The sequence below is a fragment of the Pleurodeles waltl genome, chromosome 6 (assembly GCF_031143425.1).
Source record: "Pleurodeles waltl isolate 20211129_DDA chromosome 6, aPleWal1.hap1.20221129, whole genome shotgun sequence".
Classification (NCBI taxonomy): Eukaryota; Metazoa; Chordata; class Amphibia; order Caudata; family Salamandridae; genus Pleurodeles; species Pleurodeles waltl.
This window is the reverse complement of record NC_090445.1, coordinates 1,440,470,198-1,440,487,826: the sequence shown is the minus strand read 5'-3', so window position 1 is coordinate 1,440,487,826 and position 17,629 is coordinate 1,440,470,198. Positions and strand designations below refer to the sequence as shown.

Here is a 17,629-nt window from a genome sequence, read left to right as displayed (position 1 = left end):
TCTGTCAGTGTTTTGATCTGTTCACCATCAACATTGCGTGCAGCAGCAACCACAGCCTCCCAGACACTGTTCAGAGAGGTGTACTGTTTTCCCTCCTTGTAAATCTCACATTTGATGATGGACCACAGGTTCTCAATGGGGTTCAGATCAGGTGAACAAGGAGGCCATGTCATTAGATTTCCTTCTTTTATACCCTTTCTTGCCAGCCACGCTGTGGAGTACTTGGACGCGTGTGATGGAGCATTGTCCTGCATGAAAATCATGTTTTTCTTGAAGGATGCAGACTTCTTCCTGTACCACTGCTTGAAGAAGGTGTCTTCCAGGAACTGGCAGTAGGACTGGGAGTTGAGCTTGACTCCATCCTCAACCCGAAAAGGCCCCACAAGCTCATCTTTGATGATACCAGCCCAAACCAGTACTCCACCTCCACCTTGCTGGCGTCTGAGTCGGACTGGAACTCTCTGCCCTTTACCAATCCAGCCACGGGCCCATCAAGACTCACTCTCATTTCATCAGTCCATAAAACCTTAGAAAAATCAGTCTTGAGATATTTCTTGGCCCAGTCTTGACGTTTCAGCTTGTGTGTCTTGTTCAGTGGTGGTCGTCTTTCAGCCTTTCTTACCTTGGCCATGTCTCTGAGTATTGCACACCTTGTGCTTTTGGGCACTCCAGTGATGTTGCAGCTCTGAAATATGGCCAAACTGGTGGCAAGTGGCATCGTGGCAGCTGCACGCTTGACTTTTCTCAGTTCATGGGCAGTTATTTTGCGCCTTGGTTTTTCCACACGCTTCTTGCGACCCTGTTGACTATTTTGAATAAAACGCTTGATTGTTCGATGATCACGCTTCAGAAGCTTTGCAATTTTAAGAGTGCTGCATCCCTCTGCAAGATATCTCACTATTTTTGACTTTTCTGAGCCTGTCAAGTCCTTCTTTTGACCCATTTTGCCAAAGGAAAGGAAGTTGCCTAATAATTATGCACACCTGATATAGGGTGTTGATGTCATTAGACCACACCCCTTCTCATTACAGAGATGCACATCACCTAATATGCTTAATTGGTAGTAGGCTTTCGAGCCTATACAGCTTGGAGTAAGACAACATGCATAAAGAGGATAATGTGGTCAAAATACTCATTTGCCTAATAATTCTGCACTCCCTGTATATAGAACTTGATTGCTTTACCTAAACGGCTGACCACATCAGTCAATACCCGAGAGGTGGGCAGTTAACTTTTGTTAATTGTCAGGTGAGGGTGGATCTCTTTTTTTTCTTTTTTAACACCAATGTTTTATCTAATTGCATTATAAATATTTTGTATTAATATCAGCCAATTATGCAGCCGTTGGTAGATGATAATGGAAGTGCAGTAAATCTACATATTGGGCAACAATTAATCAAGCATTTCAATAGCTCTATTTACATTACTTGGGCAACATCTGGTAATACATTATTGCCCTGCATGCGTCAAGTGCGTGGAGGGCTCTTTTGGCCTGGATCGTTGGGTCTTGAAAAACCTAGGTATCTGCATTGCCCGTTATGTGGTAGTGGAATATGAACTTTGACAGGAAGTGTAGGCTGATCCTCATAACTACCCTGTCCTTGTGTATTTGAATGTATAGCTCCTGTATAGTGAGTGCTTGCAGCTCGTTTATCCTGCAAAGTGATGTTATTCAAATTAGTAACACTGTCTTGAGTGTGATACAATCACGTTTAGGTTCCATATGGTTGTTGGTGCGCTCTTTGGTGGAGCTTTCCTCTTGGCCCCTTCTAAGAACCGCTTGATTACAGGTGTGAAGAAGCTTCTCCCTATATGTACCCTTGAATGGGCCACTATCACTGCCAGGTGTGTCTTTAGATACACGCAGGTTAGGATGATGCCTAGCAGGTGTCTAAGGTATCTGCTGACTGCAGTATCGTGTATCCGGTCTTGAGAGACCCAGGTTTTTGGACTGCCTTAGGTCTCTCTCTCATTTGGCCATGTAGCTGTACCTTGTTGTCTGTCTTCTTGCTTCCCCGGAGGACTGCCATCACTTTCTCTGGCAGACCTGGATGTTCGAACTCTGTCCTCAAGTGCCATGCTGCTAAATTCAGTGTTTTTAGCTCTGGCTGGAACCCACCTGGCCCATCCCTCCCCCACCTACCTGCATGGAAAGTAGGCAGTGTAACACTAGCAGTCTCTGTATGGTGTGAGCCAGCTATCAGTTTTGATAACCAGGTTTGTCTTACTGACTAGGGGTGGTTAGCACTAGCATCATTCAACTGTCTGCACTTGTTGGTCACTAGCAGTAACAATGGGATGAGGGGGAAAAGCGTATGTAAATTTCCCCAACCAGCCATCGACAGTGCATTCCTCAGAGAGCGATGGAGTGGGTACCTGGATGCAAAAGACTGGCATTATGCATTCCCTGGTGTTGTGAACAGGTCCATCTCTGGTGTCCCCCACCTTTGGAACACTAACACCGTTTGATTCAGATACCACTCGTATGAGAATGATGCCTGTCTGCTCAGTTTGCCCCCTTCCATGTTGTCGATTCCTGGTAGATGTATTGTTTTTATGACAGTCTGAGTGACCCACTTCTGCATTTCTTGCACTAGTTTTGATAAGGAGAATAATTTTTTTCAGTCTTGTTTGTTGCGGTAGAACAGTGTTGTTGTGCTGTCCGTTGAACTTGAATTCATTTTCCCCATAACCGCCTCTGAAAGCTTATAAAGCTTGGAGCACATTCTTTAGTTCCAGGAAGTTTATGTATTGTATCTCTTCTTTTAAGTTCTACACCCCTGTGATACTGAGCTTTCCCAGGAGTGCTCTCCATCCCATGTGAAAAGCGTCAGCAGTGATGGTCACTGTCAGAGTTGGTAGCATGAAGGGTACACCTACTGGTATGTTCACTCTGTTCCACCATGCCATCTCCTCTTATACTTTTGCATGACAACCACAAGATCTTCAACTTCCAGTTGCTTGAAACTGTTGGTTCTGGATCCATTCCTGAAACAGTCTCATGTGTAGTCTCACATGTAGGATTAGTGGCATGCAGGAGGCCATGATTCCCAAGAACGTCCACACAATCCTCACTCTCAGGAGGCTTAACCTTCGAGGCAGTGGCAAGCTTCTTGCATTATTGACAGTACTCTTCACAAGAAAATGCTCTTGCTTCTTTTGCACTGATTCTTGTTCCCAAAGAGATTCTCTTGTTCAGGGATGGGTGACTTTTCTGCGTTTATGGAGAACCCTAGTCTATGGAGGGTTTCCATCTCTGTTATTTTGCGGTTTCTGCACTTGTGGAAGGAACTCCCTTTACCAGTCATTTGTTGCTGTGGCCACTAACCATTTTGGAAATAACCCGGAGTGTTGATTTTATTCTGAATGGTAGTACCTTGCATTGGTAGGGAGTCTTGTCTGTTATGAAGCGCAGAAACTTCCTGTGTCTTTCAGGTCACGTAATCCTCCTTCTGAAGTTGTAGGATAACCTATTGTGGGGTCTTCATCTTGAATCTGTGTCTCTTTAGAAACTTAAGGAAACAGAGATCCAGTATTGCTCAAAGCAATTTGTGTAGTTTTGGTACTAAGAAATATGTGGAGTAGTTTTCCTGGTTGATCTCCCTCAGGGGTAACTTCTCTATTGCTTGATTTTGTAACATACTCTCATTTCTTGGTACAGGAATGTTTTTTCTTTTTTCAATGGGTTGTTTTCTTTCCACTCCGTTTTGGCAGATGTTTTACTAGTTCTATGCAAAAGCTCTGTTGGATGATGTTGAGTATCCACCCGTCTGTTGTGAGCACCCTCCACTCTTGAAGGAAGGCTCCTATTCTCACCACTGCTGTGTGTACGCAGGGGCCTCTGACTTTATAAGTCACTTACTTGTTGGTGTTGCGTCCCTGGGTGGCTGTCCCTTGCCTCTCACTCGTCCGCAAAAAGGCTGCCTCTGGGGTGTTTGGTATTGCCACTGCCGAGTCTGTAGGTGTGACTGAAAAGCCTAGTATGGTGTGATGACTTAGAAGCCCTCATACTGTCAGGTCTTCTTGTGATGACTCCTTCTCTGATGGTCTCTATACTGCAGGGCTCGCATCAACTTTGCTGAGTCACTGTCTCCTTTTTATTTACTACAGCGGATCATCCACTTCACTGCCAAACAGGTGTTCCCCCGCTGAATGGTGTGTTCTGTTGATTTTGGCCTGGACTTGATCCCTGAAACCAGCAGCCAGACATGCTTACTCAAATTTGTTCTGGACACAAGTTGTCCACTAGCTGGGTTAGTGGGATCCGGCGAGCATGTGTATGCAATATTCTTTCCCTCAACAAGGGAGCTCCCCCTCTTCTGATACTGCCCTGGTATGTGTTTCTTCAGTTCTGCCATCTCCTCCCAGGACTGGTGGGTACCTGTTGAGCAGAGCATTAGAATGAATGATGCGCCACTGCATGCCCCCACCCTTTTCATACTTTCGCCCCACCATATACATTCTCTTACACTTTCGTTGCCCGGGGTGGACCCAGAAGTAGTCAGCACATTCGCTCTTTTACTAGCAGAAGCCATGATAATTGAGCCCACCATCACGTTGCCCCGTACTTATGTAGGTTCCTTCGAAAAAGTTTGTATTTCTTCTTCACTCAGGGTGTCCCCAACCTGCAGGTTGTTTGCTCTGTGAAGGTTTCTCTCCCCTGGTCCAGAATGCTCAGAAGCATTGTCAGGTACGGACTTTTCCTTTGTGAGGATGAGCGAGTCACAAGCAGAGAACATGTGACTTTTCTTCCTCCAACCAATAGGATCCCATACTGGTCTGTTTCTCTCTTGACAATTTAGGTGTACATAGAAAGGTCATCCAGAGGCGAAGGCCTTGACAGATGAGTCTACTGCCTCTTCTGGGGAATCAGACATGAGATTCTGTTATTGTTCTACAATGCCTTCTGAGCCCTTGGCTTTGTGATTCTGGGTCCTCTTCTAAGAAGATACTTTGTTCCTCAATCTTCTGTGGCTCAGCAGTCATTGGGAGAGGGTCCAATGACCAGAATCTCTCTTCTCTTGTAGGTTTACAGTTGAAGGTCTTGACAGAATATGCTACTATGAGTGAGGTGTGGAAGTCCTTCTCTTCTGGATCGCTGGCATTTCGGCCTTAAGAAGTCTTTTTCTCTTGATTTCAAAAGCAAGTTAGTTTGTGTAGAGCACGGTCGACAGCCTCTTTCGGAGGGCAAACTTGTGATGGCACTCCAGGCAGAAATGGAAAAGTGTGTTCTCCTTCCCGCTCTGAGAAGGGGGGCCTCCTGCCTATGCACTCTTCAGCCTTCTGTCATCTGCCTCCAACATGTCTCACTTTTCGGTGGTTACTGAACTTCTTTGGCAAGACTTTTCCTTATGCTACTGTGATGTTTTCCCCTCTGGAAATTTGATTTTGCTTAGATGAGCCATCATTTTCTTTCTTTTTACGTTTGGAGAGCTTTCAGCGATGCTTCAAGACTCAACAGTGGGGGAAAAAAACCTTCCTGGGCAGGCATTGAACATGAGAAGGTTGGACTAGGCACCGAATGGTGAAAACAGTCAACAACCAATTAAGAAAAAAAAAAAAAAAAAAAAAAAAAAAAAAAAGATCTATAGGGAGAGTTTAGACCGAAATACTAGATGGTGGAATAATGCACACCAGGTAAGTCCAGAAAAGATTCAACATGCAAAATGTAGTCTTCCCCTGCCACAATTTTCAGAGGCCCTGCTCATAGGCCACTTTCGTAATGTACATCCCACCATGCCGGTCTTTATTTTAGAAAGCCCAAATTCCCAGAACAAACCTGTCAGGGTATTTTTTCTACTTAAGTTGTTGGTAGGGCTTTATTCTCCCAACAGAAGGAAGTGGAGGGTCTGGCACAGCACCACATACAGAGTGGGCAGCTTATGAAGGAGCAAGAGCAGAAGAGATATTGCATAAGAGATGAGCAGTTTGCGACTTACAGAGCAGGGTAAAAATAAAGCAAGTTTGTGGTGAGACATGGAAAAAAAGCATGCTAAAAGGCCATGGAGGTGGCAGCATAGAATGCTCTCTTTGTGGGTCTGTAAGGTAGCTTGAGCCTGCAAAGGGCAAATCCAGATTGGCGGGCCAGTTATGAACATTGTGTCCACCATGTTAATTAGAACTGGTGTTTACCTTCAGTAGCTAGCAGTGCATCATGCACGTCTTTAAGAAAGAAACAGTAATATGGAGGAAAGGTGTCTTACAATGTACAATTCCCTAAACTTGGAAAAATTTGATTGAGATAACCTCCCATTGACACCCTTATCTGCTTAACAGATCTTGAAATCAGCCACCTATGGTGCATGATCAACTTTAAAAACCCAACATCACAAATTCCATCTTCTTTTCTTTCAAAACATAAAAGTGTAACACCCTACCCTCAACTTCACAACCGGAACTTGATGAAAAAGTATTTTATTTCAGAATGTAAAAATGTGCGAGTACTTTGATGGTACAGCCATATTCCACATACGACTGCTGATCCGCACATACTGACTGATAAAGCAAGGTGATGGTGGCAACTTTAAACATAACCAGCATAAGCATGAATGGTGCCCACCCAATAAAAATAACCCTACTGGCAATGCCAGGAGGAAGCTTCTTTAGAAGATTAGGATGACATTACACATTTTCATCTCTCCTCCTAAAGAGAAATATCTATCTACTCAAACAACCAGACAGTGTCCATTTGGAGAGCATTTTCTCTGCAGTAAAATAACTCATTATTAATGATTATCTAAACAACTCAAAAAGCCCAGCACAAATGCACATGCATGTAAAAGACAACTGTGTTCAGGACCAAAGTACAGAAAATCTGAGTTGCACACAACCAGCTGCCATCTAGACACTTACCTCCAATGATAGCTCCCGAGCCTGCTTAAAGATCTCCAAATCTTCTGCAGTCACTATATCTTTGCATCCAGCCAAATTTAGATCTGCATTTTCCTGTTTGATGTTTATTTGGAATTCGGTATCTGTTATTTAAAAGCATCAATAAGATTAGTTTCGGAATTCTATAAAAACAAACTCCCCGCCCAAGCCAAAATATATTAAAAAAACAGACAGCAAAGAGACACCAGCACCAAACCATAGAGAGACATACAAGTGGGACAAGGTTAAGGGGAACTGGCTTCTGCAAGAAACTTATGAGTAAAACCATGGATTGGCAAATGACCCAGAAGATGAAGTATATGAGAACGGGGACACCAAAGCAAGATTTGTGATTTGTAAACCCAGAGGTGTTCAATTGGCAAATTCATATTCTAGGTGAGGAAGTCATGGAACAGATTCACAAAACTAACCACAGGATTCAAAAGGATGCCCCAGGGAAATGCATGTAATGTACAGGGCTCAGAACAAGTTGACTGGTATGGATTTCCTGTGAGGGGTTGGGTTGGGGGGTTGGGGAGTTTATAGACATATGAAGGGAAGGGGACAGCTGCCGGGGAGGGAGATATGGGGCATCCAATTATAAAGAATACTGTAGGCATAGGGATATCGTTGGTGGAGTCAGTGTGGGGAAAGTGTATAATATGTCTATTGACTACGGACTGCACAGGGAATGTCCCAGGAAGAGACAGGTGTAAGGTACAAACCACACAGACACCTGAAGCTGGTCCAGGGTACGGGGTCTATAAAGGAAGCACCTATAAAGGAAGAATCTATAAAAGAAGCAGCTATAAAGACGAATCAATACAGGTAGCACAGGGACACCTAGGAAAAGTTATATCTGGTATAAACATTTAAACTGAGGCATGCTGTTGGCAAATACAACAAAAGGAAATGTTTATGTACAGCCAGGATCCATGGCATCATGCAGGTGGCGCAAGGAATGCTCAACTGTGGTCTCCAATGTAAGAGCCACAAAGCATCTTGATGAAGGGTACTTCTGGACAGGTGCAGGGAATGATAGGATAGGAGCAGCTATCTCAGGGATCTGATGGAAGTAATATATGTGAAGCCAGTATCTTCTGGAGGTTACATTTATGTGAAGCCTGAATAAGCAACGATTGTGCAGTAATCATTGAATGTGTGTGTGCAACAGGAATCATTAGGAGTTGTAAAACCTGAATATTTGCAGTAAACAGGTGAAATAAGGTACTGGGCTTTATTAGCATCCTATACTTTCTGTTCACAGAAGTAAACATGGGACGTTACAGGGATTTCAGAATGTTCAGGGTGCTCATTTACATTTCTCTTATCAGCTTCAAGGTTATGAGTTGATATTAGGGTTTTGCACACAAGAATCCGGTCTTCACAAGGATTTGTGCAACTTGAAAAATGTCTATACATATGGGGTACATTGTTGGCTCTTTGAGGCAATTTCAAGCTCTAAAAGGGTCTCCTAAAAGAACGATCTCTGGAGCAGCACCAAGATCTGAAATCACTGAGGCAGTTCATAGCTAAGCTGACAAGATACATTTATAATGAACGTTCAAGTCAAACAGAGACCAAACCCAGCAGTAAGCTATCTTTCAAAAAACAAGGTGCCATTTTGCTGAGCCTAAAGCATGGGGTTACCCAAAACGTCTAAATACAGCTTTATGGCTTTTAGCCAAGTAGCAAACAAAAACGCCCACCATGTCTTTGTATCACAAAGTGATATGCAAGTGTTCAGGTTAGCAGCACTTACTGTTTGTATTTTTCTGATTTCCTAATATCAGTTAAAGGACGTGAAGCACAGATTGACACATTTTGACTGTTTGACTCGGTTTGAATGTTCCAGCTTTCGATTAGGTTAATCTCATGAAGGAAGTATCACTTTTGGCGCTGTGGCTGAAGAATGTTAGTCCTGTAATTGACTGAACCTTTGTAACCTTGGTTCAGATTCATCTGTGTCTATGAGGTTGTCAGGTCCTACTGATCAGCTGGCAGATGCCACGTTTTCCCATCTAGGTTTACCTCTGGTTTATAAAAGAAGATCCTGCCTTTCCAACGCCCTTTCATTGCAATTTGGGATATTGTAAGAAAATGGTAAGGAATGACTGTTACGACGAAGAACGTAAAGGAATAGTGGATTTTATGAGGGTCTTTAGCATTGTGACCTCCTGCATATCAGTGCTGTATTGATGTAGGGGGGGCTTCAGTTTTATATCTGCTGTGTGCCCTGAGGAAGGTGGGTGACTCTTTGGGTCACTTGACACCTAAACGCGCGTCAGCATTATTATGGAAAAAAATAAAATAAATCAACTGGACTTAACCCCTCCACCTAAGAATTTTTGATACTTGATTCTTTGACATTTGATTTTATAAGTGAAGAATCAATGACCATGCTCTGAATGTATTGAATCGCGACTATATGAGCTCCCATAATTAGAAGTCCACAACATCTAGTAAATGCAAAATTAAGTGACATTGTTGAATCCATAGGGGGATTATATAAGCCCTATTGCTTGGAATCGTGTTTGATTTTTTGGGACGGGGGGCAGAGCGGATATTTAGAAAAAATGTTTCAATCCGTGTTGTTTTTAATAAGTATGATTGAGAATGTGTGAATAATAGTTTCTTTTTTGGCCTTTCCACGGTTGCATAGGACTATTTGTGCAATATATATGTATGTATGCAGCACATGAACGTAATTATAATTGTAAAATAAAATGATATACAGTACCCTTATAGGAACCTATGTTAAAGACCTTGTCTTGAAGGGTTATCAAATTTAGGGATTCCGATTGATTGGAACCATTAGTGAAGGTGGTTATTTGTTTTTTGTTCACATTTTGACTATGACCATTCATTATGGAGGAGGTGGGATAAGGAAACTGGCCTCCTGGTTGGTTCACAGAATAACTGACAGAAAGCTGCCTAAGCAGATAAATGTGTGTCCACTATTTACTACCGTGTGCAGTCTAATCCTTGAGCTGCACATCTTTGCAAATCCTCAAAAAAGAAACACCTGAACCTGCAAACCTGTTTTCTTCACACATGCTAACAGCTTAGAATTGTACTTGCTTCCAACAGTGCAAACATCCAGTGTGTAAGTAAACATCCATGTACGTATTTATTTCAAACAAAATGGATTTATAGTGGCTGCTTCAATTCACACTGCAATGGCAGGACAAGCCTACTAGTTGACTTATTTGGTGTTTGAATACTTTAAAATCTGATGTGAGGAGTGTAGCTATAGCCAGAAGCCACAAAACGGTGGCTTAGTTGGTTAATCTTGATGTGAAGTTTAAAAGAAATTGTATTTTTGCATTTATTGTCAGCAAAGAGTGCAACCTTATGCAAACTGGAATTCAAGGAAAGGCTTATTAAACGTCAGATGAACTATGCTTGTTTATGAATGATAAAACTCTAAACACCCATGAAAATTTCTCACTTCCACAGAAAATGGGAAAGAATGCTCTCAAGGACATAAACAGGGAGATATTCACTTAACCAACCAGGAAAAAAAAAAAAAAAAAAAAAAAACTTAGTCAAGCCCTTCATACAACATCTGAATGCTGATGATAGTGTAATACAGGTGGAATGCTGCAGGAATCACTTGGTAGGACAAACCAGGGGAGGGGCCTCCGATGGCTGCAGCACCATATTATTGGAGCTACTAGCCTGACAACACAGTGGGTGAGGTTGAGGAAGCATTTGGGATTACCACCAACAATAAGAAGGATAGGTTACTTACCTGTAATCCTAGTTCTCTTCAGGGGAATCATCAAAGTCATAAGCACTGAAAAATCCCACCATTCTCTATATAAAATCTTTAAAATATATACATGATAAAAAAAATATGCACACCGCCTATATTAAAAAGAAAAACATGTCTAATTTTCGTTATGTTTTCCTTAGATAACCATTGAAAAAGTCTCCAGCTTTTCTGTAAATCAGAAAATAGGAGACTTAGAGTGCAATCGTAGCTTTTATTGAACAGACAACTGTAATGAAAAACATTTTTAGCCAATAGGCTGAATTCAGATTAACATAGCAAATCAAATAAATGGCACTGTGCCTTTAAGGCCTCGAGGACCTTTAATATACCATCATGCCTCAAAGGTCAGAAAGGTGACAATTAGGTCAGTACCTTTTTACTGTGATGTACAGAACGAAACACTAAGAATCAATTGCTGTATGCAAGGTTCGTCCAAAGAGGTGGGATAGTTGCTTACGACTTTGACAAGGATTGCCCTGGAAGAGAACTAGGATTACAGGTAAGTAACTTATCCTTTTCTTCCAGGGGATTTTCATCAATAGTCATAAGCACTGAGTAGAATAGCAGGCCCATCCCATAACCATGCCGACAAAGCTAGAGTTAGAAACAGTAGTTAACCTCTTTATTTAAAGAAGTTATGCAATGAGGCCTGTCCACTTGGGTGTCTGCTCTAGTATCAGAATCGAGATGGAAGGGTCTTGTGAAAATATGTACTGATCTCCATGTCACAGCTTTACAAATTTCAGAGATGGGGACATTTATCAGATGAGCTATTGTTGCTGCCTTGCCCCTGGAGGGGTGGTCTTTGGGCCTGGTAGTCAATTGCTCATTAGCTAACTATAAGGTAAATACAATACAAGAAACTATCCAACTGGAAATAGTTTGTTTGGCTGCAGTCATGCCTGTTCTCATTGGACCATAGTTCACAAATAAATTATAGGTCTAATGTCTTTTGTTGTATCTAAATAAAGCTTTAGAACTCTTTAAATCCAAAGAGCGTAGAGCTCGCTCTGCTGGCATGGATGGCTTGGGAAAGAACATAGGAAGCGAGAGAGTGGTTAATATGGAATTCACAAACCACCTTGGGAAGGAAACTAGGATGGGTTCTCATTAATCCCCATTTATCATGGAACACTGTGTAAGGTTCTTTCGCACTGATACCCTGAATTGCGCTTACTCTGCGTGCTGAGGTAATAGAAACAAAAAAGCTGTTTTACATGTAAGATGTTGTAGGGAGGACTTATGAATAGGCTCGAAGGGTGGGCCCATGAGTTTTGAAAGTACTACATTCAGTAAGCAAAGAGGGAAAACTTTAAGCCCTCTAAAAAATCTTTAACAGGCATTCGAAAAAATTATGTCTGAGAAGACGATTTTTGATAAGCAGTTATAGCTGCAAGATGTACCTCATGGATGAAAACCACAAATCTGGCTTTGCTAGCTAGATAAGGTAAGGTAATAGGACATCCACTGGCACCAGAATTGGATGAAAATGATTCTGAATATACAGCATATAAAATCCTTTCCATTTAAACGAATATGAATGTCTTGTTGATGGTCTTTTGAACTCCTTGAGAATTTTCATGTATTCCTGAGAAAGACCTAGATGACCATATTGCATGAATTCAGGAGCCATGATGTTAAGCTCAGCAAGGGAACGTTGGGATGGAATATCCCCCCGTCCCCAAAGCTTGTGGAGAAGATCCGTTCTGCACGGCAATCTCATGTGTGGTCGCTCTGAGAGATGGAGTAGGTGTAGTGTACCACCACTGATGAGGCCATACTGGGGCTATTAAGATCATCCTGGACCTGGCTCTATAGAAATTGCTGGTGACCTTGGGTATCAGAGGAATGGGAGGAAACACATGCAGAAAACTTTATGGGCAGTTGATCAAAGGGGCATTCCCCTTTGTCCCTGGTTGGTAAAACCTGGATGCAAGTTTGGACATTTTTTATTTTCTTCATCTGCAAACAGGTCTATTTGCAGTTGACTCCATTCCTGAAAAATAGCTTTAACGTCGTCTTCTAGAACCCAGTCGTGATCTTCTGTATAAGTACAGCTCAGAGAATCTGCTTGGGTGTTCAGGGATCCTGGTAGGTGAACTGCTGATACTGTCAAGTTTCTGGCTAGTAGCCACTTCCAGATTGCTTGTGCTTCCAGCGAAAGGGGTTGTTTCGAGTCCCTCCTTTCTTGTTCAGGTAATGCATTGAGGTTGTGTTGTTGGTCTGAACAAGCAGATAATTTGTTTGAATGGATGGATAGAGGCATTTCAATGCTGGATGGACTGCTCTGAGTTTCAGCAAGTGATAGTTGTTCCATGTTCGAACCACAAGCCCTGAACTTGCAGAGGTCCATATGCAAGCCCCCCCAACCCCTGAAAGGATACATCTGTGATCAAAGTTGGTGTATGAAGTTCCTGGTGAAAAGGAATTGCTATTCGTAAGTGCTCCACCAGTGGAGTAATCGCTCGACTTTCCGTGTGAGGACTCTCTCATCATCCCAATGGGTGGAATATTGAGATCACTGATCTTCTAGAGCTTGTTGTAGAGGTCGCGTGTAGCCTCGCATCGGGAATAAGGAAGATGCAGGAGGCCATTGATCCCAGTAGCGATGCCATTTGTCTGGTTGATGGTTGAGGAGTGCGGAGGAGAAAACATTTCATGTTACTGAATATAAACTTTCATCCAAATTATACACTTTTGCGTGGTTTGTATCCAGAGTTGTTACTGGATAATGAATACTTTTGAGCTAGCATCTGTGTAGATTTGATGTTGACCTGTAGATCCAGGTTTTGCAGAGTTTCAGGGCAAATCTGATAATGTTGTTGCACTAGTGCTGGGAGGCACTCTTGATCAGCCAGTTGTCTAGGTATGGGTAGACTAAGATTTGCTTCCTCCTGAGATGTGCAGGAACCACTGCCATGCATTTTTAAAATGTTCAGGTGCTGATTTTGGGTCAAAGGGTAATACTTGATTCTGGTAGTGCTTGGATGCTACCCTGAAGTGCAGAAACTTTTGATGTTTTCTTGCAACTTGAAGGTGGAAGTAGACATCCTGAAGATCGATGGAGCACATTCAGTACCCCGCTGATGGAGTTGGGGGTTAATTTGGTGAAGGGCAAGCATACTGAATTTCTCTTTGTGGATGAACTTGTTCAGGAGCTGCAGGTCTAAGATCGGTCTGCATTCTTGAGTCTGGCCTTTTTTCTTGACAGGGAAATAGCGTGAATAAACTCCTGTCCCCCACTGAGCGAGGTGAACTTCTATTGCTTCTTTTTGAAGCAACTTGTTTTCATTCTTTCCACAATAAGACTTGCAGATAGCAGAATGTTGCTTTTGGTGGTACTACCGGGGGAGGAGATTTGAAGCTGAGTGAGTAACCATATTAAATAATGTTCAAAACCCATTTAACTCATTTGTTGTTTCTTATAATGTGTCACTTATGTGCCTGGCAATGCTTTCCCCGACCAGAGCGGAAGATTGTGAAGAGGTACACCATGATTCACTGCTTTGGATAAGGAAGCGGACGGTCAGGAAGTACTCCTTCCTCTTCCTGGACATAGAGGATAGTGATGTGAGTGGGTATGCTGCTGCGCTACCCAGTGAGGGGTTTGAACCCTCTGTAGAACATGGCGCTTGTCATAAGGCCTTTATCTACGTCTGAACATATTTCGCTTCTCAAGCCTCACTGCCTTTAGTGTCTGCCTCAGCTTTCATCCTGGCCATTTCATCCTCAGGTGTGCCAAAATTGGATGATCCGGTCAAAGGAGGATTTCATATTCTTTGTTGTGCTTTAGGCTTTAGTCCTGTAAGTCTGAGCCATGAAAAACGCCTTGTAGTGATGCAGAGTTCAGAGGCATCAGCTGCCGCAATGATGACTTGATTTTCCACTAGACCTCCTTGCCTCCAAGATTTCCTGAAAATCTGGTCTGTCCTCGTTTGGCAGTGTTTGCATAAATCACGAGAGGGATTCCGACAATGACCTACCGTACCACCTGAGTAATGCAGTTGCACTGGCAACCTTCATGAATGAAGCGGAGGTGTTGCACATTTTCTTCACTATCAAATCAAATTGTTTACGGTCTTTATCCGGTGGTGTTGTTGAGGTTGAGGCAGTGCCATTGGTCTTTTTTGAAGCTGCTACACTCACCGAATCTGGGGGAGGATCTGACCAGGGCAACAGGGGGATCTTAATCAGGTGCCTTATATATATATTTTAAGCCTTGGTGGTGCAGCTCAAACAGAAACTGGAGTGAGAAAAATCTGCACAGCAGGTTCCGGAAGACCCGATACTAGAAGAAGTGGTCTGGAGAAAGACCTGTGATGAGCATTTAAAAAACCATAGACTATGTGGAGACAGGCATTGCAATGTCTATGTTTAACTTAATCGCTCCTCTGATCAGCAGATCAATGAATGTAACCAGGTCGTCCACAGGGGAGACTCTAGCCGGAGGGGAGTCAGATAGCAGTGGTGAATAGTCACTTATGGATGAGCAAGAAGTTTAAGACTAAGGTGATCTATGCCTTCGTTGAGACCCGGAGTGCTAGTAGTAGTACATGATCTTGAAAGAGCTCTTCCATGCGTAGATCTAGATGCGTGAAATTGTGGCCTTTTACTTGGTGATCTATGCCTGTGTGGAGTCCTAGATCTGCGTGGAGTCTTAGAAAAAGCTGATGGCTAGGTTTATGTCTGGATGGTGAATAGGTTCGGGAATAATCCAGGAGTCAGATCTCAGAGGGAGACGGAGATCATACTGGAGACTTATTTGTCCCCTTAGCTGTCTCTGTATGTATGGATATGATCTCAGAGGAAAGAGATACACTTCTCAAACCTTGGATGTGAATTCGATCTGGTTCTGTCCTTTTGACGTACCATTAAGTGTCTCTTGATGTCGATATTGGAACCACCATAAGCAGTGTTAGCATTCAGCGATGGAGGTTGGGCCTCGAAGTCTAATCTTGTTGTACCATCGTACTCTCGTGTGGAATCGGATAAGTCGACATTAAAAATGTCGCCGACGATCTAGGTTGCTTCAATGTTGATTGACAACGCCTCGACACCGACGCGGTCGAAGTGGCACTCGACTCCAATCCTGAAGGAGAACAGACGGGGATTTTTTTTGTCCTACCTGTAGACTGTGGTGAGGAATGTCGTTTTCCTCTTGATCTTTCTCTAGGTTTCAGAGAGGAGGGCTCTGTAAAGGAGGTTTTCGATCCCCCAAAGATACCTAAAATCTTGTTGTACCGTCGTACTCTCGTGTGGAATCGGATAAGTCGACATTAAAAATGTCGCCGACGATCTAGGTTGCTTCAATGTTGATTGACAACGCCTCGACACCGACGCGGTCGAAGTGGCACTCGACTCCAATCCTGAAGGAGAACAGACGGGGATTTTTTTTGTCCTACCTGTAGACTGTGGTGAGGAATGTCGTTTTCCTCTTGATCTTTCTCTAGGTTTCAGAGAGGAGGGCTCTGTAAAGGAGGTTTTCGATCCCCCAAAGATACCTAAAGGTCTTACCTTTCCGCTTTCTGATTGCATGAAGTCTGCTCTCATCTCTGTGTCAGAGTCCTTTTTGAAAGGTTTTTACAATGGTAACATGTCTCAGGGTTATGAGAAGCTGATAAGCAGGCAATGCAGACAATGTGAGTCAGAAATCGCCTTCCTCCTCCCACAGGATTTATTAAAGGGAGGTGGCATTTCTGATTGATAAAATATTTTTCAGTTAGAAAAATGTTTCTAAGTACAATGTGTCGAATGAAATCAAAATCTTTTGAATTGTTGGAAATATTTTCATTTTTATAGTCATAAAAAAATTCAGGAGCTAGTGCTCTTGGATCCTTTCTGAAGGAGCCAGAAAAAAAGACTTAAGTGTCACCTCTCTCTGACCTTTGAAGCATGGTTAGATACTGGAGGTCCTTGAGGCCTTAAAGGCATGGTGCTATTTATTTGATTTACCATGTTAATATGAATTTAGCTTATTGGCTAAAAATGTCTGTTTTTCATTACATTTTTCTTTTCAATAAAAGATACAATTGCACTGTAGTTCTCCTATTTCATGATTTACAGAAATACTGGAGTCGTTTTCAATTTTTATTAGACACGTTTCTATCTTTTTAATACAGGGAGCATGCATATTATAGGAAGCTGGCCCGGTGTGTGGTGGGTAACTAAGTTACTTACACCTTATACCAGGCCCAGGTATCCCCTCTTAGTGAAGTGTAGGCACTATCTAGGAGCCAGGCTCTCTAGAGGTAGCTGAGGATGAGCAGCCAAAGTTTCTCTAGGAGACATGCACAGCTCATGCAAAACCACTATAGTCACACAGCACTTACACACATGAAAGAAAACTCTGTTGTACAAAAATAAGTATTTTATGCTTGGTCATGCAATACTACAAAGTACTAGAAGGGCAACCCTCCAATAGGAGGTAAGTACAGGCATTGAAAAGGTTAGAAAATAGTGAAAATTTAGATAACCAAAAGTGAACCAAGGGGGAGCCCAAACCATATACAAAAAAAAAAAAAAGGAATGCAAACAAAGGACCCCCACTTAGGTGAGTGAAATGTGTAGAGGGGAGCTGGGAGTACTAGAAAACCACATATGTAAGTAACAATACCCCCCCCCCGACCAGGAAATCAGGAGTAAAATCACTGGGATTTCCCCAAACCATCCAAAATGAAAGAAAAGAAGACACCCAGACAAGACTGCAAGAAACCAGCAGTGGATTCCTGGAGAGGAAGACCTATGGACAGAGAGGACCAAGTTCAAAAGTGTCAGAAGGAGCTACTACCCACCCCAAGCTGTACTTTCAGGAGTTGGGCAACTGTGATGAACAACAGGTCAGCACTACAGCCTTGGAGTCTGAGAGGAGTTCCTCAGGAATGCAGAAGATGTCCCACACTGGAGTGAAGATTGCAGACAGGTGTCGGTGCAGGAATTCCACCAACAAGCCTTTTCATAGGCAAATTTGCGGTTAGTGTAAAA

General features: G+C 42.7%; 1 protein-coding gene across 5 annotated transcripts in view; it reads right to left on the bottom strand.

Annotated features, from left to right (window-relative positions):
* KAT6B (lysine acetyltransferase 6B) overlaps window positions 1-17,629 on the bottom strand; it is a 346,743-nt gene that overhangs the window by 106,381 nt on the left and 222,733 nt on the right. For all 5 annotated transcript variants that reach the window (XM_069240850.1, XM_069240852.1, XM_069240854.1 and 2 more), the window contains exon 8: window positions 6,853-6,974. In XM_069240850.1, coding sequence (XP_069096951.1) covers window positions 6,853-6,974 — 122 coding nt within the window. The remainder of the gene's footprint in view (window positions 1-6,852; window positions 6,975-17,629) is intronic.